Source organism: Fistularia commersonii, chromosome 33 (genome assembly GCF_037954325.1).
Source record: "Fistularia commersonii isolate RoL2024-O1a breed Wild chromosome 33, RoL_Fcom_v1.0, whole genome shotgun sequence".
Lineage (NCBI taxonomy): Eukaryota > Metazoa > Chordata > Actinopteri > Syngnathiformes > Fistulariidae > Fistularia > Fistularia commersonii.
This window is the reverse complement of record NC_141316.1, coordinates 9,375,226-9,400,012: the sequence shown is the minus strand read 5'-3', so window position 1 is coordinate 9,400,012 and position 24,787 is coordinate 9,375,226. Positions and strand designations below refer to the sequence as shown.

The window sequence follows — 24,787 nt, the reverse complement described above, 5'->3', positions numbered from 1 at the left end:
CTGCAAATCCGACCTTCTCCGGAAAGACCTCTGAAAGCATTTCAGAGCTACGGTAGCGGTAGCCGCACCTTCTCCAGCTGGTGGGATCTCCAGGTTGAGAGATGTGAGGGGACAGCCGGGTAGCCTACCACCTGATTTACGTCTGGCACTTTTAAACGGGCGTGCAGACAAACGGACGCTCCTCTGGCTGTTTGTGTGAGAAAACCCCCCACTCCTCTGCGCTGCTAGCCAAGGCTCGCTCGGGGGGGTCAAAGCGAGGTCAAGAAGTGTCGCGCACCGTTTGATTGATCTGGCTGAGAAAGAGCGGACAGAGGCCTGCTGTCTGCGCCGGGGCCGAGCAGACGGTCGGTTTCCTTGACGGGCCCTCGAGCCCGGAGAGCCCGGAGAGCGCCGAGCCAGACGGGAGCCCGGCCGCAGAGCAGCGCCGTCAATAAATCAAATGCTCTTTTCATCGCATTGTGCCATTTCTCGTCCCGTCCGTCCTTCCAGGGGACCTACTACTACGTCCAGGTGTCGGCCTACAACATGAAGGGCTGGGGGCCGGCGCTGATCTCCACTCCTGCCTGCGCCGCCCCGTCCAGTGAGTCCCCCCTTCGCCGCCACTTTGCATAAATCACAATGTTTGCTTTTTCTTGGAAGCCCTGTGACGTCATTCGTTGTCTGTATGGAGCCTATGGAGCCTTCTCCGGCTGGCATTGGGCCACGTTCACAGACGTACAGCCATGTTCTTCGCACCCGTGTAAATTCCACAAGCAAATGCGTTCTGTCGGATTTGAACCGGGAACCTTCTTTGCTTTACGATTCAAGGATGATCCGAGGGAGTTTTACTGTCGTACCAGCGCACCTTACAGTTTGGGGTACGAAATTAGTGCCCAGGTCCGGTTTCAAGCCATAAAACAATAAATAGAGGAGTGAAAGTAAAATAAAGAGGAAATGTAAACATCTGAACAAGGAAGAGTGACAATTTAGTAAAGGCTGAAGTTAGCACTGTTAGCACTAGATTTACATGTGAAAGCAAGGAGGTCGTTTGTATTCTTTTTCTTCTTCTTTTCCCTCTTCAGGGGTCGACACCTTCTCCATCCTAGCCCTATTCTCTGAATCCTCCTCTCTCACACCAGCTACCTTCAAATCCTCTCTCATTACATCCATAAATCTTCTCTTTAGTCTTCGGTCTCGACCTCCTGCCTCGCAGCTCCAATTCCAGCATCCGTCCACCAACATATTCACTATAATTTGTATTATTACTGCACGCATGGAAAAAAGTACTGCTCTGCATCGGCGTGCACTCATCCTCAATCCATTTGTTTTCAAGTAGCATGTAGCTGCAGTGTCTGTATGTATGTGTGTGTGTGTGTGTGTGTGTGTGTCTGAATGACCTCACTGTGCAATGAGTGTATCACTTTCCCACACAATAAGGGGCATTGACCGTTGCATCATATCTCACCCGCTCATCCGGCGCGCTGTTCTTCCGCCGCCATTCCACAACGCCACTTTGACATCACCGGGGGACAGCTGGGCCGCCCGAGCGGCCAGCGGGCCGGGCGGGTTATGGGACCCTCTCTGCAGACGTCAGAGAGTGTAACCGTAGCCCGGGGACGGCGCGCTGGCACAAGGAGCCGGCAGACTCGGGCCAAGAAGTTAATCGTGAATTCATGTGCGGCAACAGCTGAGGTGTTGACTCACAACGACGGCTTCAGCCCTCCCGCTCATGTATGCGCCGGACGTAAACGTTAGCCGTTATCGCGGCTAGCCGGGCTACATGCTAACAAGCCGGTCGGGACGTCCATGCGTGTTTTTTTCTACGGAGTAAATTGTTGTTAACGTGCGGCGCGGTGCCCACATGCCGCAGGAGAGCGCGCGTAGGCGCCGCGATTGTGGGCGTATTGGCACCCTCGTGGCACATCTGGGGAACACATGAACATGTTTGTCCTCATCAGCACACCAGTGTGTGTGTGTGTGTTAATTTTAAGAGACTGGGCTTTCCCTCTCTTTTTTTTTTTTTTTTTTTTCTCTCTCTCTACTGTCCACCTTCCTCCCTCTCTCCGAGCTAATTTCGATGTTGCATGTTTGTGTTTTCCATTTGGGCCTACCACTGGAAATATTTGCATGTCTGTGCTGCAGCACACGGCGCGGCCCCAACAGTGGGGGCCTTATGCCGGCCCGTGGACGCCCATTAAAGGGCCCGCTTGTCCTGTCGGGACAGGCACCTTTCCGGGAATAGAGCTCACCGTGTTTCGGCCCCTCGCGCCCTCCGGGGGGCTCCGGGAGAGGGAGTCGGGGTGGAGGGTTCGGTGGGGGAGTCGGGGTGGAGGGGTGGAGGGTTATCGCTGACACATCCTCCTGTGAGCGAGCGGGCGGGGAGATGCTGGCTTTCTAGCAGAAATGGTAGCGATGAGGAGGATCGCTTTCGCGGAGAGGTGAGGAGGGACAGCGTGGGGTTTTGTGTAAAAAACAAAAAAAAAAAAAAAAAGAAATGAAGAAGTTGAAGATGAAATCTCCTCCTTTTATTGCTTCGTCTCATTTTTCTTAATCGGCGTTGCTGTGAGTGCGTTCGCATGTCGACGCTACTTTTTTTTTTTTTTGCACAAAGGTTATTGTCGTGATCTTGCGTTGACCAAAAGACAGCAGGCAGAGCTGGAGGTCGCAGAGGTGTAGATGTTGAGGTTCTCTTTGGGGGCGACCAGGATGGAGAGGATCAGGAATGAGTCCATCAGAGGGACGACGCATGGTAGATGTTTTGGAGATAATGTCGGGTCATGGACAGAGGAGGGAGAGTGAATCGTTCGGTAGACGGATGCTGGAATTGGACGTCTAGAGCAAGATTTATGGACGTAGTGAGAGAGGACATGAAGTTAGTTGGTGTGAGAGAGGAGGATCTAGAGAATGGGGTGAAGAAGAAGTGATCTTGCGCATTTTTCGGTTTAATTTCTACGCATTAGCTCGACTCCAACGGGGCCATTGGGTGAAAGTCACCCAGCCGGGAACTCGAGGTTATCTCGCATTAAAAAACGCGGCCTCCTTTTCCACGCGGGCTCATATCGATGTCATATAAAAATGGTTTCGTCGTGGATTAAGAACCCTTAAAATAAAAGCCACTTAAAACACATTTCATGAAAACAAGAAATCCGTGCGCAATGAAACAACAACCAGAGCGTAATATCGCCAACACCTCTAATACGGCGAATAATGCGTCCTCGTCCGGGGATTCTATTAAACCATTAGTATTTGAGACTTCCGTTTCTCTCCGCAGGTTGGCGGGACCTGGACGGCCGCGCTCCCCGGCAGAGCGGCCAGAAGGAGGCGCTGGACCTGCTGCTCGGACAGATCAAGGAAGCGCATCGCCATTGTGTCTGCCACGGTACGGCGCTGTATGTCGGTCGACGCCGCCCAAGGGTGACTTTGCGAATATATTCGCCGTTTTCCCGCTGATAGCCAGTGGACGACTGCCTAATGTGCATCCTAGAGCCGAGTACGCAAAAAAAAAAAAAAAAAAAAAATTCCATGAAACAGGTAGAACCGAAACTATTAAAAGCAAACACTGACCAATCAGTCAGAAGACTTGTGGGGGAAACGGGTTCCAAGTAAGACCGGCTGCCGTGTGAAAAGATACAAACAACCACCTGATATTACAGGGAAATAACTTTCTAGCTTCAATTGGCAAGAATGAAAAAAATAAAATTGAGGAAAAAAGACACGATAGAAGCGGCGTCTTGTTTGTTTCCTTTCTTTCCAACCAGTTTCAGTGCAGATGGAGCCGTTCGAACTGGATAATAATAATTTATCCTCTTTTAATCCCTCGTGGGGAAATTGGTTCTCAATTAATGGAACCAGGAGGAGCGAGGAATACAACCAGGAGACCTTGGTGTTATTCTGTCGTGTTTTTGGACGGCGTGGAACCCTGAGGGTTCCTCCTCGCCCACCCGGTCGAGGCGGAAGGCCGCCGGCTCTGAGGTTCCCGTTAAAAAACGGCGTTTCCTCTGTTGACGCCGCTTCTGGGATTCTGCAACGGGGAAAAAACCCGGAGGCGCCGACGGTGGGCGACACATTTGAAGGTCCTCCGGCCTCGGCAGGTGCTAAACGTCTCACCGCTCGCCGTGTTTCATCTCACCTTGACGGACACTTAACAATCCCGGGTGCGACAAGCACTTCGGAGGCCCTGCGAAAAAAAAAAACACTCGAAAACTCCTTTCCATGACTCAGCCCTTCCCTCGGCTCAATGCCTCTCTCTCTTTGTGACGGAGCGCAGATGGGCTCCTCTCGCGCTCGGACTGTTTCCCCCCCCCCCTCCGAACGCCGCCGGGTCCCAGAAGTGTCAGAGCCTGTCCTCGCCGGCCGCCGCTTACATGACGCGAAAGTGAATTTAGCACGGAGACGTCCCTCTCAGACGGGCGTGCGCGACCCCCCCGAAACCGACCGACGCGATATAATAGCCGGTATTGAGTCGCCCCCCCCCCCCTTCCCGGGTCGCGGAGACGGTGACTGATTGAGCTTGAAAGTTCAGGCACGGTAGCCGAGGTGGCGTGTCCCGGGGTCATGTTTGTTATTCCTGCAGGAGACGAGTTTTCGGCTGCAAGTCGGGAGAGGGCATAAATTAGGCGGGCGAGCGAGCGAGCGAGCCGCCCCTGCAGCCCGCCAGCCGTCCTGTCTACTGTCCATACATATACGCACGTAAAGATAGACAGGCACGCACATAGATACACATGTATATGTACAAATATTCAAGTGCACGGTCTCTTTTTCGTCTCTCTCACACACACACACACACACGCTCACACACACGGCTCGTAGCCCCGCGCCGCTCTGCTCCCCCTTGTCCAAACACTATTAATTAAACTGTGAAAGAGGCCTTGACTAACACCGGCACCCCAGCAGTCTGCCGTACTTGTCTGTCTTACTCAGTGTCAAACAGGGACCGGGGCCAGGAGGGGCCGGGGCGGACCAGAAATCCGGGGGGGTCCGGAGGGGTCCAGGGTGCTGGTTTTTCTCGTGGCTCCACCTCCACCTGAAGAGAAAATTAGCTCTTTCGGGTCCTGAATGGGGGGATTTATTGACTCTAAGTGGCCTGGGGCGAGAGTTAGATCACCTGGGAGGGGAGGGAATCCGTTAAGGGTTCGGGACTCGGGGTTTCTAATGAGTTGGGAGGTGCGTTATCTCACCAACAGGCGCCCACACAAACACACACACACACACACACACACCTCCCTCTCTCGCCTCCAACCCCCTCAAGGCCCACTAAAAATAAACATGTCCCCACAGACTTAACTGACCTCCCTGTCAGTGAGTGGCGAAGGGTTAACACACACACACACACACACACACACACATATATACAAATTACTACAGCTCCTTGGCTCCAATCACATGGCGTGCTCCTGCAGCAGAAGTATGTGCAGGTAAACACACACGCATACAAATACACAGTTAGTGTCCCACCGGGACGCCGGAGCTAGTGGTTCCCTGAAGGCCAGTAGTCTGGGATCTGCAGCCGGCGCGGCACTGGAGCGCGTGAAATGTCCAAAAAAACATTTCAGCAGTTGCTGGACGTGTCAGGTTTGTTGTCCATTAGGTAACAGCCCGTCTGCGGGGAGATGTTTCCGGAGCTTCTCAGGCGCCGGCGGGTTTGACGGGCGCTCCGTCTCGTCTCCGCGCCGTCCCGACACACTAGATTTCCTCGTTTTCCTTTTCCGATCCGCTTCCCGCGTGCTCCGGCGAATCAGGAACCTACTTCCCGTGTTTGTTCTGAGTCGGCGAGATCTACGGTTTTCCGCTCTGTCTTAGCAGGTCCGACACCGGCGGGAAAGCTTTTTCTCAGAAATAAATACGCTGACGTCTTCATTGTGGTCTCGGCAGAACCGTGCAAAGGCCCTCCGCAAGGCAGGAAGCACTCGGTCTCCAAGAGCCTGCGCCATCTCTTCCAAACCAACAACAAATTTGTGAAAAGCTTAAAAAGGTAAAGCTTATGGTAGAAGAGGATGCGAAGGTGGCGGGTCGTGGGTGTTTCACACTCCTTATTCCGTGTATTCCTCCAGAGGCCTCTACCTGACGTCCATATTCTACAGAGACGACAACGTCCTGGTGACCCCGGAGGACCAGATCCCCATCGTGGAGGTGGAGGACTCCTACTCCAGCTCCCTGATGCAGGACTTCCTCTGGTTCACCAAGGTAGACCAGGAGCTGCCGCCGGGTGTGACTGAAAGGGTGAATGGCGTCTACGAACGGCGCGAGGATGGTTGTGTGTCGACGTGACGGCTAAATTAGTGCGAACGGGTGTGTGTAGGAGTGTGAATGAGAGGGTGAATGGTTGTGTGTTTATGCGCGGCTCTTTATGAAGCGTGAATGGATGCGTGTTTTTATATAACGTGTGAATGTGAGGATAAAATGTGTGTTTCTATATAAACAGCGAATGAGAGGGTTAATGAATGTGTGTTTTTATATAACGTGTGAATGAGAGGATGAGATGCGTGTTTTTTTTTTTGATATAACATGAATGAGTGCAGCATAAGCAGCGTAGATGAGGAACCAATGAATGAACGCCTGCGGAAATTATTATCATTACAGCGATCCCTCGCTATAACGCGGTTTACTTGTTACGGTTTCGCTACTTCACGGATTTGCATCGTTTATTGTGTTCTGCATTCTGATTGGCTAAAAAAGTCACTCCGCTTCTTCTCTACCTGTGCGTCAATAACGTTGCAGTTTAATATGTACACGTACGTAAAGCAGCTTGCCAGATTTACATGACGTACGTGCAAATTCTCTCGCAAATTTCGAGTTTCGCTAAAACCCATAATGTTGACAAAACGCTCTGGAGCGACAAAAGGGCCCAAAAGGCAGCGGAAGATGCTATCTATCGCAGATAAAGTTAAACTTCTGGACATGCTAAGGGAAGGTAAAAGCTATGCGGCTGTAGGTCGGCATTACGGAACGAATGAATCTTCCGTTCGTTCCATAAAGAAGGAAATTGTATAATTTGTATAATAATTGTATTTGTACACTGCTCAAAAAAATAAAGGGAACACTTAAAAAACACATCCTAGATCTAAATGAATGAAATATTCTTATGAAATACTTTGCTCTTTACACAGTTGAATGTGCTGACAACAAAATCACACAAAAATGATCCATGGAAATCAATTGTATCAACCCATGGAGGTCTGGATTAGGAATCACACTCAAAATTAAAGTGTAAAAACAAACTCCAGGCTGATCCAACTTTGATGTAATGTCCTTAAAACAAGTCCAAATGAATCTGTGTTGCTTCCTGAGTGGACACTATGATTTCACACAAGTGTGATTGACTTGGAGTTACATTGTGTTGTTCAAGTGCTCCCTTTATTTTTTTGAGCAGTATATAATCATTGTAAAAAAAAAAAAAAGATTTCCACTCCCCGGATTTTGCCTATCACGTAACCCCCGCGAAAAACAAAGGTATACTGTAATAGAAATAAGGATGGAAAACAAATCCACCAAAAGCCATCTATTATCCAACGTCTCCAGAAAGTATTCGCAAGACCAGAAGCAACAGCAGCATATGAATAAAAAACAAAATAGTCATTTAACCGTGTCATGTTTGATGCATTGCCCAGGTGTCCTACTTGTGGGAGGAGATCCACTGGCTGCAGCAGTGCGTCAACCCCTCCCAGTCGTCGTGTTCCTGCACTCTGCAGACTCGCCTCAAGATGCTGCAGGCCGTCTCGCTCCTGCAGGTTTGTCCGCTGACCTCGGACGTCCGCGCTACGAATTCGCCGCGAGACGTTTTCTCACCGGCGCTCTGTCGTCCTCCAGGGGATGCTGGGGACGCAGGACCTGGGCCAGGTGTACTTCGAGCCGGTCAAGGACAAACACGGCAACGCCCTGCTGGTCCTCCTTAAAGACATGAGCGCGTGTCCCAACCTGGACGGCGTGCGCTGGACGCCGCTCTGCAAGCTGCAGCTGCAACGCAAGTCCATCTCGTCGCCGGAGGAGCCCACCGCCCTGGACGTGCTCCTCATCACGCTGCACGTAAGGTCCAGCAAAAACGGCGTCCGATCCACCAATCACCAAACCAATAAAAAAAAAAAAAACGTTCTCCTACCGCCTTTACCGATCCGCCGTGGCCTTTTCCTTTCCGAAACCAGGACTCGGCGTTTACTGTAACTCTTATTTTTTTTCTGGCTGTTGTTTTGGAGACAGCCTGCTTCCACGGCAGTTAGGGAAGGGGGGGGGGGGGGATGGAGGGGGTTCTCAGTAGTGGTTGTGGTTTTTATCGGGTTCATTCTTTGCATTTTCCTTTGTTTCCCCCCGCGGATGAAATGGGGAGGGAGGGGGCGACGGCTTCGTCAACAACAAAATGTCCCGAAAAGACACTGGGAAACATTTATTTATTGGAATGAATGCCCTTTTTTCAATTTTTTTTTTCAATTTATTTTAAACAGATAAATATGAAGCCCCGTGACTGAAACAATAGGGGATAAGCTGAAATATGCTTCCAATAACAAGTTTATTTATTATTCATTGCTTTCGTGATGGCTGTATGCTAGCGCCCGGTGAGGACACGTCAAGATTATCTTCCCGTCGGTGCCGTTCGGAGCTGAATTCCAGACGTGTGTGTGTGTGTGTGTGTGCAATAGCGTCTTTTTCCGCAAACGCCGCCTAACTGTTTTTGTCAGATACTCCCCGACTCGGAACCGAAAACCACAAGTTGATTTGTCTATACGGCTCCGCAAACCCGATACCATTGTTGCAAGGCTCCCTCGTCTCCAGTGGAAGTCGGTTTGGCCTTGCGGCTCCGGAACAATGGCGAAACCGCGGGGCTCGCTGAAATATTTGTTTTGCAGTCAGATACGGACAAATTATATTATGAAATACATAAAAATGTGCTGAGCGGCTGTTTTGCCCGTGTCGATTTCCACTCGGAGCACGGAACGGCTTCAGACTGCAGTCTCTCAAGGACCGAGAGCAGCCAAACACCAGACGTCAACACGCCCTCCACCTCCTCCACCTCCTCCTCCTCCGCTGTCTTCCGCAGGAGAAGCTGGCGTATCACCGGCGAAGCAGGAAGCTGCTCTCCCCGGGTTTGTACCTCGGATACCTGAAACTCTGCACGTCTGTGGAGCAGATCAGGGCGTTGGTGCCGCAGAAGCTGCCCAATGTGCTCTGTCACGCCAAGATACGGGACAACAGCAACGTGTCCAGGTGGGGAGACGCCGGGTTTCCGATGACGGCGACGAGAGGTTTGGTTTCACGGTCTGAGCGCGAGTCGATCTGCTTTTTCTGTTTCAGAATACACACATTTACTGCAAACTAATGGGAACGACAGCCGTGACATGAACCAGTGACACATCCCCCGCATGTGTGTGTGTATGTGTGTGTGTGTTATTCCAGAGAGGAGTGGCAGTGGCTGCAGGCTCTCAGCTCTCCAGAGGAGTCCCTGGAAATGGACCAAGATGTACAGAGTGGTCCTCATCACCTCCTGAAGGACCTGCGCGGTGCCATCAAAGATCTGATAGCCCACATCAACGTCCCCGGCAATCAGGTCTGAGCCGAGCCAGGGCCGAAATAGCCCAAGTGTGTGTGTGTGTGTGTGTGAGTGTGTGTGGGGCTCCATCATCGATTTTCCACACGAAACCATTAGCGGCCCCCTCAGAAAACACACGCGCAGCGGCGAACTGTGCAAACGCAACGAAAATGACTGGTTCCCGGCCCGGCGCCGGTTAGACCACTAATGCCGCGCCGTTTCTGCACAACAACATGATCCGACTTTCCATCCCGTCGGCACTCGCCGTCCGTTCGGCTTCGACGTCCTACCACCAACTCCTCCGCCAGCACGGCTTTTACACGACTTATCGGGCTAGCTCTACTTCGAAAGGTTACCGGTATGTCAGATAAGAAAATAAGGTAAGATCTACTGACTCCCCAGCGTAACGGTTACAGTGTCAATATAAATATAAAGAGAGAGACAATTGAAAAATAGCAAAAGACATCCACAAATAAATAGACAGCAAAGCGAACAACAACAACATCAAGGATAAGAATGGACGACACAATGGAAAAAAAAAACGAGAATAAGCCGGAATAGACAACCAAAACGACAACAACGGGGAAAAGAACATAAACAGAGTGACAAAAGCCATGACAAATATAATCCAAAATAAACGGGATGCTAAGAACGAACAGGAAGAAGCTCCTTCCCGGAGACCGAACCCGGATTCATATTCAAGTCTTATTTCACGCCGCGCTTTTGTGCACGACCTCTATCGCAGCAAAATTGTTCTGGTCAGCCCTGCAGAATCCTTCACGGCCTGTGGATGAAGCTCAGATAGCTTCCCACTGCACACTTAAATTCCACTCATCCTCGCAACTGCAAACGTCTTATTGCACTGTTCATCTACTCCGGGGTTCGGCATCTTTACACTGCGGCTCCGAGCGGCTTGGGAAAATAAATTATAAATATTTAATTGAAGTGTATTTCATTTGTGTTAATTTTTTTTTTTTTTTTAACTTTTAGTTCGAAGTTGGAAGATTATTGTGATCTTGAAATATTGAATAGAATTATATTTATTATTTTTCGCCGCTCGAAATAACGTCACACATTACCCGCCAGCCGGTAAAGTCCCGATTTGCAGATGCCGTGCGCAGAAGTTCAGGAGCAGAAGTCCCATAAACCAGGTAAAATAAATATTTGTGAAGATATTTTGCAAATATTTATTTTTTATTGTTTACCGACACGGTGATTTTTTTCCCGATTTATTTTTAAAATTCAGGTCAAGGCTCCGCTACACGCTCTGAAAGCCCAAAGCTCAAAATGAGTTCATTACATAAATAAAATGTAATTTTCTCCGTAATACTTTGTGAATTTCAGAAGCAACACACTACACACTTGTTTATACAAAGTGTAAAGGTAATAAAAAGCAATATATACAGCGGTACCTTTATTTTAGACGTCAAAAAGTAATCGCGGCTCCCGGTGTTTTCTTTTCCGAGGAAACCGGGTCCAAATGGCTCTTTGGGTGTTAAAGGTTGCCGACCCCTGATCTATTATTATATTGATAACAATGTCAACACTCCTCCTCTCAGCGCACATCCAAAAGCAGACGCTACAGGGAAACACATTTTCCCCCCCGAACAAGTGACAATAAACTCTTCGAACGTCGGCGTGTCCCCTGTGCACGTGCAGGTACAGGACTTCCGAATTTACAGCCAGGAAGTGTTGGAATTTGGGGACAAAGTGTCATTCCTGCTGCTCCTGCCACCTTCAGATGAGGTCTGCACCGCCCACGGGCAGAACAACCCCTACTCCCCGCGCTCGGGCTTCTTCACCCTGCCCCTGCAGATCTTTGAACTAGGTGAGCGCGCACGTGTCCCGCGCCGATGTTTCCGGATATGTGCGTATTCTCGTTTTGTTTTCTCCCCCCCCCCCACCCCCTCCTCCCGGCTAGTCCACTTCAACGCCTACTGCCCCGGGTTCATCGGCCAGTACTGCAGGGCGTCGGCCTTGCTGGAGCTGGAGTCCCTCATGTCCCAGCAGGCGCTGAGGGAGGCTTTTTCCGAAGCCGAGCTGCTGGCGGCCAAGAAGAAACACCAGCAGGTCCAGGAGCACGTGCAGGTGGGCCGGTGGGTCGAGAACGCGGGGATTCTAAATGTCGCATAGGCGACCGTGAACAATGCGGCTCCTTTTTACGGTTCCGCAGCAAATGGATGAGGTGTGGCGGGACGCGAGGTGGATCATGGACGCCTTGCAGTGCGCCCGCTACAAGCAGCCCACGGGGATCTCCATCGGCTGGATCGTCGACTTTTCTAAGGAGGTGCTGCCGGACAAGCCTCCGTCCACCTCGTCGCAGGCGGACTTCATGCCGTCCCCCGTGCCTTCGCCCGAACCCTGCAACAAGCACTCAGGTGGTACGGCGAGCCCGCCCTTCGCACGGGAACCCGACGCGGTTCGAATCCGAGATTAACGTGACGTGACGTTTCAGATTTTGCCGGCCTCTCCGACGAGGAGGGCTCCTCCGAGGTCTTCCTCACCACCGACAGCGACTACGACTCCAGCCGTGCGCAGAGCCCCCGCGAGCTGGACCTCCTCCCGCCATCGCCGCTCTCATGTTCCGCCCCTCTGGAGCCCCGCGGCTTCCTGCGCGGCGACGGCGGCGGCGGCGGCTCGGCGGGAGGGAACCGCGGCGTGGAGCCCCTCGGCGCTCCCACGCCGGACGTCCTCCAGGCCTCGGAGCCTCGCCGCTGGAGGGACGGCGGCGGGGTCGGGGTCAGGTGCGGAGGGGAGCGGCGGCGGGGGGCGCCGGAGCTCTTCGACAGCGACTTCATCTTGCCAAGCAGGCAGATCGAGCTGCTGCACATCACGGAGAAGCGGCAGGCGTTCTGCGTGAGGACCAGCAGCCTGGAGTTCCCCTCCTCGGCGTCGGCGCACCACCAGCTCTACCACTACCACGCCGGCTGCTCCTCGCCGTCCGCCTCCCCGCAGAGGCGGTGGCACCGACCCTTGTCGGTGGACCGCTGCTGCTCCGCCGAGCGCTGCCTGACGCAGCGCCCGCCGCCGCGGACGCTGTCGGAGGACAGCGGCACGCAGAGGCTCTCCTCGCCGTTTCCCGCCGACCTCAGGAAAAGCTGCCACGCCACGCTGAGGGTGTTCCCGCAGTACCACACCGGCCTGCCCAAGGAAACCAGCGTGAAGGTGCCCGCCCGCTCGCTTCCGCGCGTCCGCTCGCCGTTTCTCCGACGCTAACTCGCGCTCTCCCGTTCCAGCTCTGCGTCACCCCGTGCACGTCGGCGAGGGAGATGGTCCAGCTGGTGGTCCAGGAGATGAACGCGGTGTCGCGGCGCCTGCACGGCAGCGACGGCGAGCAGGACGAGCGCGTGCGCTACGGCCCCGAGCAGCTCAAGCACTTCGCCCTGGTGCTGGTGGTCGACGACAGGGAGAAGTGGCTGCAGGACGACTTCTGCCCGCTGGAGCTCCAGAACCCCTGGCTGAGGGGAAAGCTCTGCGTGCGGATTAAGGAATACTCGCCGCTGGCGCTGAAGCACGGCCGAGCCACCACCGTGTGACCCGTCGGGGAGGGAGGTTCTTACGTTCGCGTGACCCGCGGGGCGCATCCGAGCTAGCGCGCTCACACGTGTTATGTTTTTTGCGTTACGACTCCCCGAAAACGCCACACGCCGAGACGACCGTACGATCGATAACCGTCTGACGCCGTCGCGCCGTCTCGTGCGAAGCGATACCAAACAAAGCCGGCTAATTTCGGGTGTTCAGAACAGCAAAAAACGGCAATACTCCGGTCATTTCTGTCCGAACGCTTCCCCTTCCTCGGCGCCCGTCAGTCTGGAGCGAACCCCCCCGGCCCGGCGGGGGCGACCCAGAGGCTCATCGTTTGTAATCAGACCCGTTATTGAAAATGGTATAAAAGACCCTCCAGGTATGGGGTACCAGCGTCCAGCTGTTCCTCAAACTTCAGCCTATTCTCTGCCGTCGCCGTGGAAGCCCGAACCTCGTATTTTAATACCGCGCATGTAGGTAGGCGTTCGGCCGGCGCGGAGAGCGACTCAGCGACTACGACCCCCGCTTTTCTCTCCTCCCCCGCGGACGCTTTCTCTTACCTTTCTTTCCTTTTCGTCCGAATTACCTCGTGCACCGAAAACAGGGCTGCAGGTACTGTTCCTCGAGGAGACGTCTCGGAGATTTCCGATTTCCCTGCGGATCGAACAAGCCGAGCGTTACGAAACAGTCGCGGAAACTTCCCCCGGTAGTCGACTGTATTTTTCTAGCGTCCGATTTTTCAATACATATATACGTGTGTTGATTAAATTGCATATGTAGCAGCGTGAGAGCTCGCAGGAGCATGCTGGGAGGACCCGGCCTGGTTTTTTTGTTTTTCTTTCTTTGTAGCATTTCTGGGTTCACGTGCACGGCCCGGTCCCACAACGGTGTTTACAAGAAGCATTTTTCCTAAAGCCCTCCGACGCGTGTTTACCTGTTAACTACTGTGTAAATAAGTTTGTATTTGTGATCGGTTTTTCCCACCCGACGGCTCGGGACTCTCCGTGCTAGCGCTTAAATGTCTTCTCGAGCCACGTTGTTAAAAAGCAGCTTTTTATGAGTGACACTGGAAACGCACATGCACACACACACACACACACACACACACACACACTGTGTACATCCATGCAGAAGACCGGGGGTTGAATGTACTGCATCTGCCCTGAATGTGAATGTAATGCGAGGTTTGATACCTCAAACGGGAGGGAGGAGGAGGGAGATTTAAGAGGAAGAGGAGGGTTTGAAACCCCCTTTTCCAGTTCGAGAAAAAGCCCGATGTTTACAAGGAGCAGTTGGCAGATCCGCCGGGCGAGTCACGAAGGAGACATCACGTCACTTTTTTTAAAATCTATTTTTATGGAACAATAAACGAATACAACAACATAAAAGTCTGTTTATGTGGCTCCCTCTTTTCACCGATCTCAACGTCCCGGCGTCGATAGCGATAGCCGCGTGTTGAGTTACCCGTAGTTGTTACCCTTTTTAAGAATAAGAACAACTTTATCGTTGTGCCGGAGTTACAAGAAAAACATAACAATAATAAATAATAGTAGAAAATTGTTTAAAAAAAAAAACAGGGGAGTGGGAGAATAAGAAATACAAATAAACTATAAAGTGTCTTAAGTACCAAGGGAAAGATAAGGAGTGCACAAGAGTGTGAAAAAATATTGCATATGCAGCTGTTATGACATGAAATATTGCACAGTTATGAATATATTTACATACAGATATATATATATATATATATATACAGATAAAAGAATAGGTGCAGATTTTGGAAAATGCATAACGTCGGCTTCGGATCTCTGGACAAAGTGTGTGTCCGATGCTTTCTGTCAGTTTCGGTTTTCCATTCACGCTCAATCGTTATCGACCGCAGTATTTTCCATGAACAAATGATTACAATAATATTCATGAAGCCAAATTGCTAAAGTGCATGAAGAGGTCATGAGAACAGGAGTGCGTCAGCAGAACAATGCGTCCTCAAGCAAAACGATAATATGTGCACGGGCAGCTCAGGATGGAGAAGTACGAATAAAAGCGTCCATTGCATGTGAGATATTGCCATTATAGGGCCTCATTTAAAGAACATGTTTGAAATGGATAAACAAACATGAGTAGGTATCTGAGGGTTCTTTAAATAGAGTGTGTGTGTGTGTGTGTGTGTGTGTGTGTGTGTGTGTGTGTGATGTGAACATGACCACTTTTAAGACCACTTTTTAAGTAGCCAAAATATTTTCTCCTATTGCTTCATCGTCGAACCGGCCATCGCCAACACCGTTCATATTTTTAATAATGCGTAAACATCTTAGCTATTATCAATACAAATCTAAATGCACTTTGGACAGCGCAGTAAGAAATTCAATGCACATTTCCACACTTTACGTATGACAATAGTCTTTTAAGACATGAAGCGCGATCTGAGCAAATTTTATCCTTGAAAAATGAAAAAAAAATGAGTGATACGTAAAAGAGAGCGAGAAAATCACAACTCGAAATTTGCGCTCCCACAAGTGGAATACGCTTGACGACGCCCCCGGCCAAACTGTGGAATTGAAATCCTGCCGTGGTCGGTTTGAAAACTTAAAAAAAGGTCATTCGGTAGCGAGGCATGGGGAGACGGCCGTCGTTGGGATACTAGCGCTGCCGAACTATTCCTATTGTTATTTGACTTTGTTTGTTTTCTTTTATTTTAAATGAGGAAATTGAAGACACGAAAAAAATCGACAGTTAATTCATACCTACCCTCGCTAATTTGCAGATGTTTTTCCGTAATTTATCAATCACGATTTATCGTTATTTAGCTTTTTTTTTCCAGCATTTGACATTTATTTCATGATGACATAGCCACATTCTAGCCTGAGAAGAAAAAAAAAACAGTAAAAAAAATAGTAAAATTAAACTAAAATAATTTAATCATATATGTTTAATTTAACCATGTATATATATATATATAAAATGAATAAAATTAAAATAAAATAGATAAAATATGATATAATAAAAATAAAATAAGAATAAATAAATTAAAATAAATAAAATTCTCTCTTTTTTGATTTTTTTTTTTCTTCTTGATGTGTACAATTTTGATGCTGCTACCCCCAACACCCCCCCCCCCACCAAACACAAATAAAGTTTTCCTGATTCTGATTCTCCTCCCCTTTTCTGCAAGAAGGAACCCTGACAGCAATAAAATCAATATCATTTTTCAAGTGAATAGAGTTACTGATGGAGTCGCCTAGCAAAAGAATATCCTTCAGGATTAATACATTTGTATTCTATTCTATTCAGTTTGTGATTTATTTTTATCCTTATCATTCTGGTATCTATTTTTTTACACTTTTTGACCCTTGTAGTCATCCTCTCATTCTCATCCTGCTTATTTTAATCCTTGTCATTCTTTTATCTGTTCCTATCCTTGTTATTATCTTCATCCTTTTAATTTTCTCTCCTTTTTACATTTATATTTATTGTCACTGTGCAGCCAGTTACAATTTTGCAATGAGAGCAAAGATGTAATGATATTTTTATTATTTTTATTTCTTAATATTTCCCCCTCTGGGGATCAACAAAGAATTATCTTAAATTATCTGGAAAATTTCTGCAATGTGATCGTCTCCCTGATGGAGGACAAAGACGGCGTGAACCCGAACTCCATCCAAACGGATGACAGAGACCTGGACTCGGCCTCGTCGGGGGCCGATGACGGCCAATGACCTTCTCATCCCCGAAGCGTCGAACACGACGAACAGGACGTGTTTTCAAAAACGAAGCTGAGCGCACACAGCGAAATAAGAAAGCGCTTAAATAAAAAACATTTCCCATGGTAGTGAAGGAATCCTCCGCGCGCCGATTCCTGCCGCTGCTTCATCTCGTCAGCGAACGTTCTTCAGATGTTTGGCCGGATCTTCATCCCAGGTCGTTTTCAGCGGCCGCCTTTCGCCGCGCACCCTCGCTTTTCTTTTTACTTTCAGCCCTCTGGGTAAATAAAATATTGCATGCTTCCCTGTCAGCACGTCCCGCCAACACCACTGTGCAGATGGACACGCAAGAAAACACACGCAAACACACTGCTGCAGATGTTTAGGTGTGCAAATACGTTAAAGATTTACCGTTAGGTCAAATCCGAATACACTTCCTCGCCGGCTTATCTCACACACACACATGATTCATCTCCATCAGCACACTATGCCTTTAAGAGCAGCCCTTTACTGTTTATTGACAGTAATTCAAGAATTGAACTGGAATTCTGACACCTCCTAATTTTAAACCTTCTGACTCCAGAAGGGCCCGGGCTAAATATAACCCCTGGCGTATATCTGAATACCTATAAAGAAAACATTCGCAAAAAAAAAAAAAAAAAAAAAAAAAAAAAAAAAAAGCCCTGAATGGTGCTATTCATGCTCGTAAAAAAGGGATTCTGAGCGGAGCGCGCTCGGCTCGGGAGCCGAGACGCGTGACTCATCAAAAAATCTGCGAGCGAGAAGGCGACCCGGGGAGATTATGTGTCCGCCGGTTTCACCCCGTAGATGATTTAGTCAGCACATCCGGCTGTGGAGCGGGGAGGAGCGGGGAGGCGGCGGCGGCGGCGAGGAGCCGGGGGAGGCGGCGGCGAGTTTCCCTTCTGGAGCCGCGATGACCCGAAGCGCTCGGCGAGCGTCGGCCCGGATCTTCGGATCTGGAACGTGAGCCGCCTTCAAACCCCCCCCGTCTTCTCCTTCCCAGCACGCCCCACCTTTGCTCGCTTCGACTCGACCCCTGACAGGGTCACCGAGGACCAGGCAGATATGATTACACACACACACACACACACACACACACATATACATACACACCTCCAGACTCAAGCAGAGGTTCAAATATAATCTAAAAATGCTTCTTCCACGCCCTCACCTGTCGACTTCCTCTCCCCTCACCTTCAGCCCAGAGCGGCCCGAGCACATGGGTGTGTGTGTGTGTGTGTGTGTCAACACGTGTGTGTGTTTGCATGCAGTGGGTGGGAAAAGTGAAGGCTGCCACTTCTGCATCATTCTTCTCCCTCTCTCTTTCCCCACTCTCTCTCTTTCTCTCTCTCTCTTTCCCTCCCCAGGGCCCATAAACCTTTAAAGCACCTATAAAACACTTGGTGAGGCCTTTTTGAAGTTTTTATGAAGATCTGGGTTTATTGTTCCCGAGAGATGAGCCTCACTCCGCTGGCGCCTCGGAGCTTTCTGGAAGTGCCAGTGAATTCAGGAGGGGGCGTGGGGTGGGGCCGGGGTGGGGGTCCCGGGGAAAGACGGGCCGAGAATGGGGGTGGGCACCGAAGCCTGTGTTTTTATACCCAACCGTGTGTGTGTGTGTGTGTGTGTGTGTGTGTGACAGCTGAGGTGCAGATGCACTGTCAACAACACAAGTGACAACTTTATTTTCTCCCGTCGCATCCTCCCCCCCTTGAGGTGGATTCAAGTCTGGTATAATCAAACACACACACACACATGCGAGGCTTCTAATGAAAGCACATGTGTTTCAACATGAGCACGCATGTGCTGCGCGCGTGTGTGTGTGTGTGTGTGTGTGTGTGCCTTTGTGTGCGTTCACAGACGATGGGGCCAGCAGGTTGCGTCCTTGTTGTTTGAAGTGGAGCTCTGTTGTTCTCATAGAGCTAAATGAATGGAGCCGGACCCCCCTCCATCTGTCTGATCCAGCGGCACCGACTCTCCCTCCCCAAATCCCGGCTCCGACGCCCTGCGCCCAGGCCCCCTCAAAGGAACAGTTGGCAAACGGAACGGCCCATTAAACAGGCGAGGGCGACAAGCCCTCACCTCTGAGCAACACTTGCAGCGGCGGAGAAAGTGTGCGGCGCAGACAGAGAGGCTGGGAAACAAGATTAAAGTGATGGAGGCTGGATGGAGGGCTAAAGGGAGTGTGTGTGTGTGTGTGTGTGTGTGTGTGTGTGTGATATGCCTGAAATGCAACACCTGATGGTACACACACATGCAAGACATGTGTGTGTGTGTGTGTGTGCGTTGCAACTCAGCGGCTGTGACATTCGCCTCGCTGGTGGCGGTGAATGTGCTTTTCACGCTCCCTCGTCGGCGTTTCTATCCATCGTCACCGAGGCGGCGTTTTTTTTGTCTGGCTTATTCTGAATTAACCCGGGAGCCGAAACGACGACCATCTAAAAAAAGGGCTTTTCTCCACCTTCTCCATCTAACCCTATTCTCTGGATCCTCCTCTTTCACACCAACCAACTTCATATCCATCAATCTCCTCAGTCTTCCTCTAGACCTCCAATACCATCGCTCCAAAACATCTACCGTGTGTCGTCCCTCTGATGGACTCCTTCCTGATCTTCTCCATCCTGGTCGCTCCCAAAGAAAACCTCCACATCTTCATCTCTGCGACCTCCAGCTCTGCCTCCTGTCTTTTGCTCGTCGTCTCTGTTTCTAGAGGATGCGGCAAACTCGAGGCCCGCGAGCCAAATGTGGCCCGTCACGTCATTTTATATGGGACGCGAGAATGTCTTTAAAGGTCTGATTAACTTAAAACAAAGACGTAAAACCATAAACTACATTTCCCACAATTCACGTGGATCCACGTCGATGCCAACAAGTGGAATTGAGAAATACAAATGATCCCTAAATGTCCAGGGAGAGAAACGTTGATGCAGATGGAAGGCTGTTTCAAGAAAGACGGGAACTCATATGTAACATTTTGGATTTGAATGAGTCATAAATTCAGAGTTACATTTATTTTACATTACATTTGGTTACGTTTATATTGTTAGCGTTACATGCTGCCTTTTGGGGGGCAACCATTTTGCTGCTCTCGGTGAAAATGAGTGAAAATGATGTCCTCGACATACAGCTTAGCCGGTCTCACCACTGTATCGTCCACTTTTCCTTTCCTTCTGGCTGATAAAGGACTCCCGACACTTTTCTCCAGCCATCCAAACCTGCTTGAACCTGTTTCTTCACCTCCTTTCCAGACTCTCCTGCACTCTGGACTTGATCTCCACTCCCTGTATCCTCACCGTTCCACCCGGGTTCCTCTCATTCACACAAATATATTCTCTCCTGGTGCGATTAACCTTCATTTCTCCTTTCCAGAGCATACCTCCACCTCTCTAGATGTTCCTCCACCTGTTCCCTGCTCTCACTACAGATCACAGTGTCGTCTGCAAACATAAAACACATCTTAATGTTTTGAAAAGCTAAAATGCTACTAAAGGGGCGGCTTTTGTTTGCCCATGAAGGGATGGTTTAAACAAATACAAGATGGCGCATTTGAACCCATCCCAGGGCAACAATGTCTGACGTGAAGCTGTAAAGAGGAGCCGGAGAGGAAAACTTTTGGACGCCGTGCCGTACCGGGGAGCTCGGCCCGGAGGTTGTGCAACGCTTGCTGCAGCGTTGGAGATCAGAACCGCATTCAAACCTACAAGGTCGTCCGCGTCCGTGTTCACGGCGTCCAAAAACACTCAACCGGGAGAGAAAACGCAGAAAAATAAGAGTGGGTGAATCGTGGCTGGTGTACCTGGACGCCAGCGGCGTGAAGAATATCAGTCAGTCGCGCTCTACGTTTCCCAACCCGTCCTGTTGCATCTCGCGAAAAAACCTGAAAGCAATTTATTCCACATCCCCGGACACTCGGGGATTATTCGGCGTTGCCAGCGAAAAAAAAAGGGGGGGTTGGAGAAGGTTAAAAAAAAAAAAAAAAAAAAAAGGGGCTTCGGGAATGTGACTGATGGGCCGGCGCTGCGCATAAACATGCACACATATACATCCATATTAGCTGGAGCTGCAGCCTCCTTTGTGCAAAGGATGATGTCATGCTCTCTGCAAACACGTGGGGGGTGGAGGAGGGCGGAGGAGGGTGGAGGCGGCGGCGGCGGCGGCGGCGGGGGGTTTAAAGGGGGGATTCCTTTGGTCCTTTCAAGTTTGCAAGGGGAGCCTTCGGCCACGGCAGGGTAGACAGTACCAGGGCAAGAGGCTCAACGCCGTCACCCCACTATATCACCCCACCCCAGTAAGCAGTCACATTAGGCACGCTCCGGCCACACCATCAAAGACCTGGCTCACAACCCACACACACACACACACACACACACACACACGTATACATGCAAACAGTTGCTTCAGAACAGCGAGTGAGGACTCACAGACACAAGTCAGACAAGCATGTTCACATAAACACGTGCCTAAAAATAACATGACACATGCAAACAGATAGAGAGGGCTCAGCGGCTTTTTGGACCTCCACACACACACACACACACACACACACACACACGCATACCGCGGGATCAAACATGAACACACTTCAATAAAGCCCCCCTCGCCCGCCACCCCCCGGTCGTGTTATTGTTTTGAAAATATGATTGCAGTGACGGATGGTTGGGGTGGAGGCGAGGGCCCTGCCAGGGGCGAGTGGCGGGGCCCCTCCATTGTCCCCGACCAGTGTGAGTCTGTGTCCATAGCTATAGAAACTGGGGCCACACTGGGAAGGCATGCTTTCATCTCCACCACAGGCTCACCGCTGGCAATAAGGGGTCAAATAAATCCCCCTGGATGCAGTGAGGGGGGCTTACACACACACACACACGCACGCACGCACACACACACACACACACACACATGCACGCACACTCCAAAGGCGGGTCCCCATATGTGACTGTCTAAACAGATTTATATCGGAATAGCATGCGGAATATCTGACACACACACACACACACCGTGCACTTGATTCCTCTCACTGTCCTGCATGTCTTCCTGTTCCTAATAATCTGGATTATTCTGGGTTTAGAAATCGAGAAAGCCGGGATTAATCGGAAATGCTGTAGAATAATTGAGAAAATACAAATATAATATGAGAGCGGCCCGGTGTAGGGAGACTGCCGGGATTCACGACATCTCGAGACATTCCCGAGCACACACACACACACACACACACACACACACACACACACCGTGCACTTGATTCCTCTCACTGTCCTGCATGTCTTCCTGTTCCTAATAATCTGGATTATTCTGGGTTTAGAAATTGATAAATTGGAAACACTGTAGAATAATTGAGATAATACAAATATAATATGAGAGCAGCCCAGTGTAGGGAGACTGCCAGGATTCACGACATCTCGAGACATTCCCGAGCGCGCACACACACACACACACACACACACACACATCGTGCACTTGATTCCTCTCACTATCCTGCATGTCTTCCTGTTCCTAATAATCTGGACAGATGCAGTTTGGCTCTCAGGGCCGGCCGTCCTGTGAGCGGGTTTAGAAATCGATAAAGCCGTGATTAATCGGAAACACTGTAGAATAATTGAGATAATACAAATATAATATGAGAGCGGCCGGGATTCACGACATCTCGAGACATTCCCGAGCACACACACACACACACACACACACTCCAGCACACTTTCTGTGCATGCAAAGGAACACATGCAGCGACCCTTAGCATATGTGCTCCAGGTAAATGAAAGAGTGCCAAGACTGAAACTGATGCATCTCACATCTTCTGACATCCTTGATTGACCACTGGAAACGTCCCGTCCCCCCCCAGGGGTTTATTTATATCCCCCGTGGATCTGCGGCTCGTCTTGCACGGCACCGAGCTCCGCCCCGCTGCCGATGAAACACCAGACAGATTAATGTCAGGCTCTACGCGTCACGACGCCGTGTGTGCTCGGGCACGTTCGGCTGGGTTCGTTTTATTTTTCTTTCTGGGAACGCTTTCACCACATCAAACCTGCAAAAAACACCCGCACACCTGACCGGGGTTGCGGATAAGGGGGTGTGGTTGACACATGATTGTAGATTCAGATTTTTCACGAACAACATCCTGCAGGATTTGGCCTATTTTTGCAGAAATTTCAATGCGATTTAAATGCGAAATGGTTTTTATGCGTGCGGAAAACAGATACAGGCGCCCCTGTTAGCACCTGTGTGCGAGCTGGCCGAGGAGGCCGAGCGTCTGGCCGAGCCAGAGCCAGTCTGAGAGTCACCAGGCCCGAGGAGGAGGGAGGAAGGAGGCGAGCAGAGAGGGAAGGTCAGCACCACCACATGCCACAGACAGACTGACGATACTTCTACTGGGCTCCGCACCAGGGACTTGGCTGTAATCGCAGCACACACACACACACACACACACACACACACACACTCGTGTTTTGCACGAAGGCTGACACCAGACTGCGAGAGGTGCTCGGCTCCGGGAGTGTGCGCGCCGCTCGACACGCTTTTTAAAGGTCTTACCGGAACATCCTGTGTCACACAAGCGGTATTTTACAAGCCGTAAAAAAAAAAAAAAAAAAAAAATACTCACGATGTATCAATTTGCCGGAGGAAAAGTACAGAACGGACGGAAAATGAACGGGAAGCTGAAATGTGATGATCAGGCGGCTCCTCGGATGGACCGGATATGAACGGCTTACCGTCGCTAGATAGCAAAACCGCTCCCGTAACAACGACGCTTCACGTCACATGAGCGTGAGCTGCATCGCTCCGCGGCGGCGTTCGCACACGGAGGCGTCGCGTCGCTCTCCGACTTTAACCCGATGACTCAACATTTTCAACGTTAAACCGTTTCACTGTTCCGCTGCCAACGCCGCTGTTTTCATTTACTCTCGCTGTTGCGGTTTTTCTTTGGCCGCCGTCGCCGCTGCCGCCACCGCCGCCGCCGCCGCCGTCACTTCCCTCAGGGACGGGAGAACTGAAGGCCAGAAAGCTGAACGTGGGAACTGGAGGGGAGAGGGATTCCTCTGTGTGTGATTGGACGACAACACGGCGGCTAGGTGGTTAGCATGAATAAGAGGACGAATGGTTGTATGTTGGTGGTTGGTGAGTAGATGGGACAGATGGGACAGTAGAAACCATGAAGCTTCTTCTTCTTTTCCTTTGGGCTTTTCCCTTCAGGAGTCGCCACCTTCTCCATCTAACCTGGTCGCTCCCAAAGAGAACCTCAACATCTTCATCTCTACAACCTCCAGCTCTGCCGCCTGTCTTTTGGTGGTTGTCACTGTTTGTAGAGCATACAGCACCTGTGTCAAACTCAAGGCCCGCGGGCCGAAAGTGGCCCGCCATGTCATTTTATGTGGCTCACGAGAACGTCTTACGAGGTCTGATTGTCTTAAATTAAAACTACTGTAATTTCCAGACGATAAGCCGTGACTTTCTTCACGTCAACAACACTGCCGCTAATATATGGACATTTTTGGGGGGGGAGGGCTAACAAGCTTCACGCCGCTAAAACAGTTATCCTCGTCACATCGGACCGATGAAATGACCGAGAAATTCTGAGTCCGTTCAACTCCGACACCGAAGAAGACGACTTTGACGGTTTCAGTGCGCAGGAGGAAGCCCGAGATAGCGATCGGCTAGCCGGTGCGGCTTATATTGAGGTGCGCTCAATAATTCGGTAATTACGGTACATTTCCCACAATCCATGCCGATCATGTTACCCGATATTAGATCGATAGAATTGAGAAATACAAATGATCCCTAAATGTCTCGGAAGGGAAGAGTCAATGCAGATGGAAGGCTGTTTCGAGAAAGACAGGAAGACCAATTCATGTTTGTGCTTCGAGCAGAAAAAGCAGTATGTCTTTTGTGTTCTGCGGCAGCGTCGCTTGTCAAAGAGTCCAATCTACATCGGCATTTTGAAGCCAAACAGCTAAGCATGCTAAAGTTAGCCTTCCAGGAAAACAACAAATTGTCCAAGAATAAAAAGCCAAACTACGGCAGCAGAACGTCTTCATGAAAACATAACACCATTTTA

At 50.3% G+C, this 24,787-nt stretch overlaps 1 protein-coding gene across 5 annotated transcripts in view; it reads left to right on the top strand.

The window, feature by feature from the left end:
- Positions 1-13,942, top strand: part of ankfn1b (ankyrin repeat and fibronectin type III domain containing 1b) — a 128,118-nt gene extending 114,176 nt beyond the window's left edge. For 4 of the 5 annotated variants that reach the window (XM_086140687.1, XM_086140688.1, XM_086140685.1 and 1 more), the window contains 13 exons: positions 490-580; positions 3,251-3,358; positions 5,851-5,950; positions 6,030-6,162; positions 7,587-7,706; positions 7,786-8,001; positions 9,008-9,174; positions 9,364-9,514; positions 11,156-11,324; positions 11,418-11,584; positions 11,670-11,877; positions 11,952-12,661; positions 12,733-13,561. In XM_086140687.1, coding sequence (XP_085996813.1) covers positions 490-580; positions 3,251-3,358; positions 5,851-5,950; positions 6,030-6,162; positions 7,587-7,706; positions 7,786-8,001; positions 9,008-9,174; positions 9,364-9,514; positions 11,156-11,324; positions 11,418-11,584; positions 11,670-11,877; positions 11,952-12,661; positions 12,733-13,032 — 2,640 coding nt within the window. In that variant the 3' untranslated portion in view covers positions 13,033-13,561. Of the gene's footprint in view, positions 1-489; positions 581-3,250; positions 3,359-5,850; positions 5,951-6,029; positions 6,163-7,586; positions 7,707-7,785; positions 8,002-9,007; positions 9,175-9,363; positions 9,515-11,155; positions 11,325-11,417; positions 11,585-11,669; positions 11,878-11,951; positions 12,662-12,732 lie in introns of all 5 variants that reach the window. The other variant, XM_086140686.1, reaches the window with a different exon arrangement.
- Positions 13,943-24,787: the final 10,845 nt, after the last annotated feature.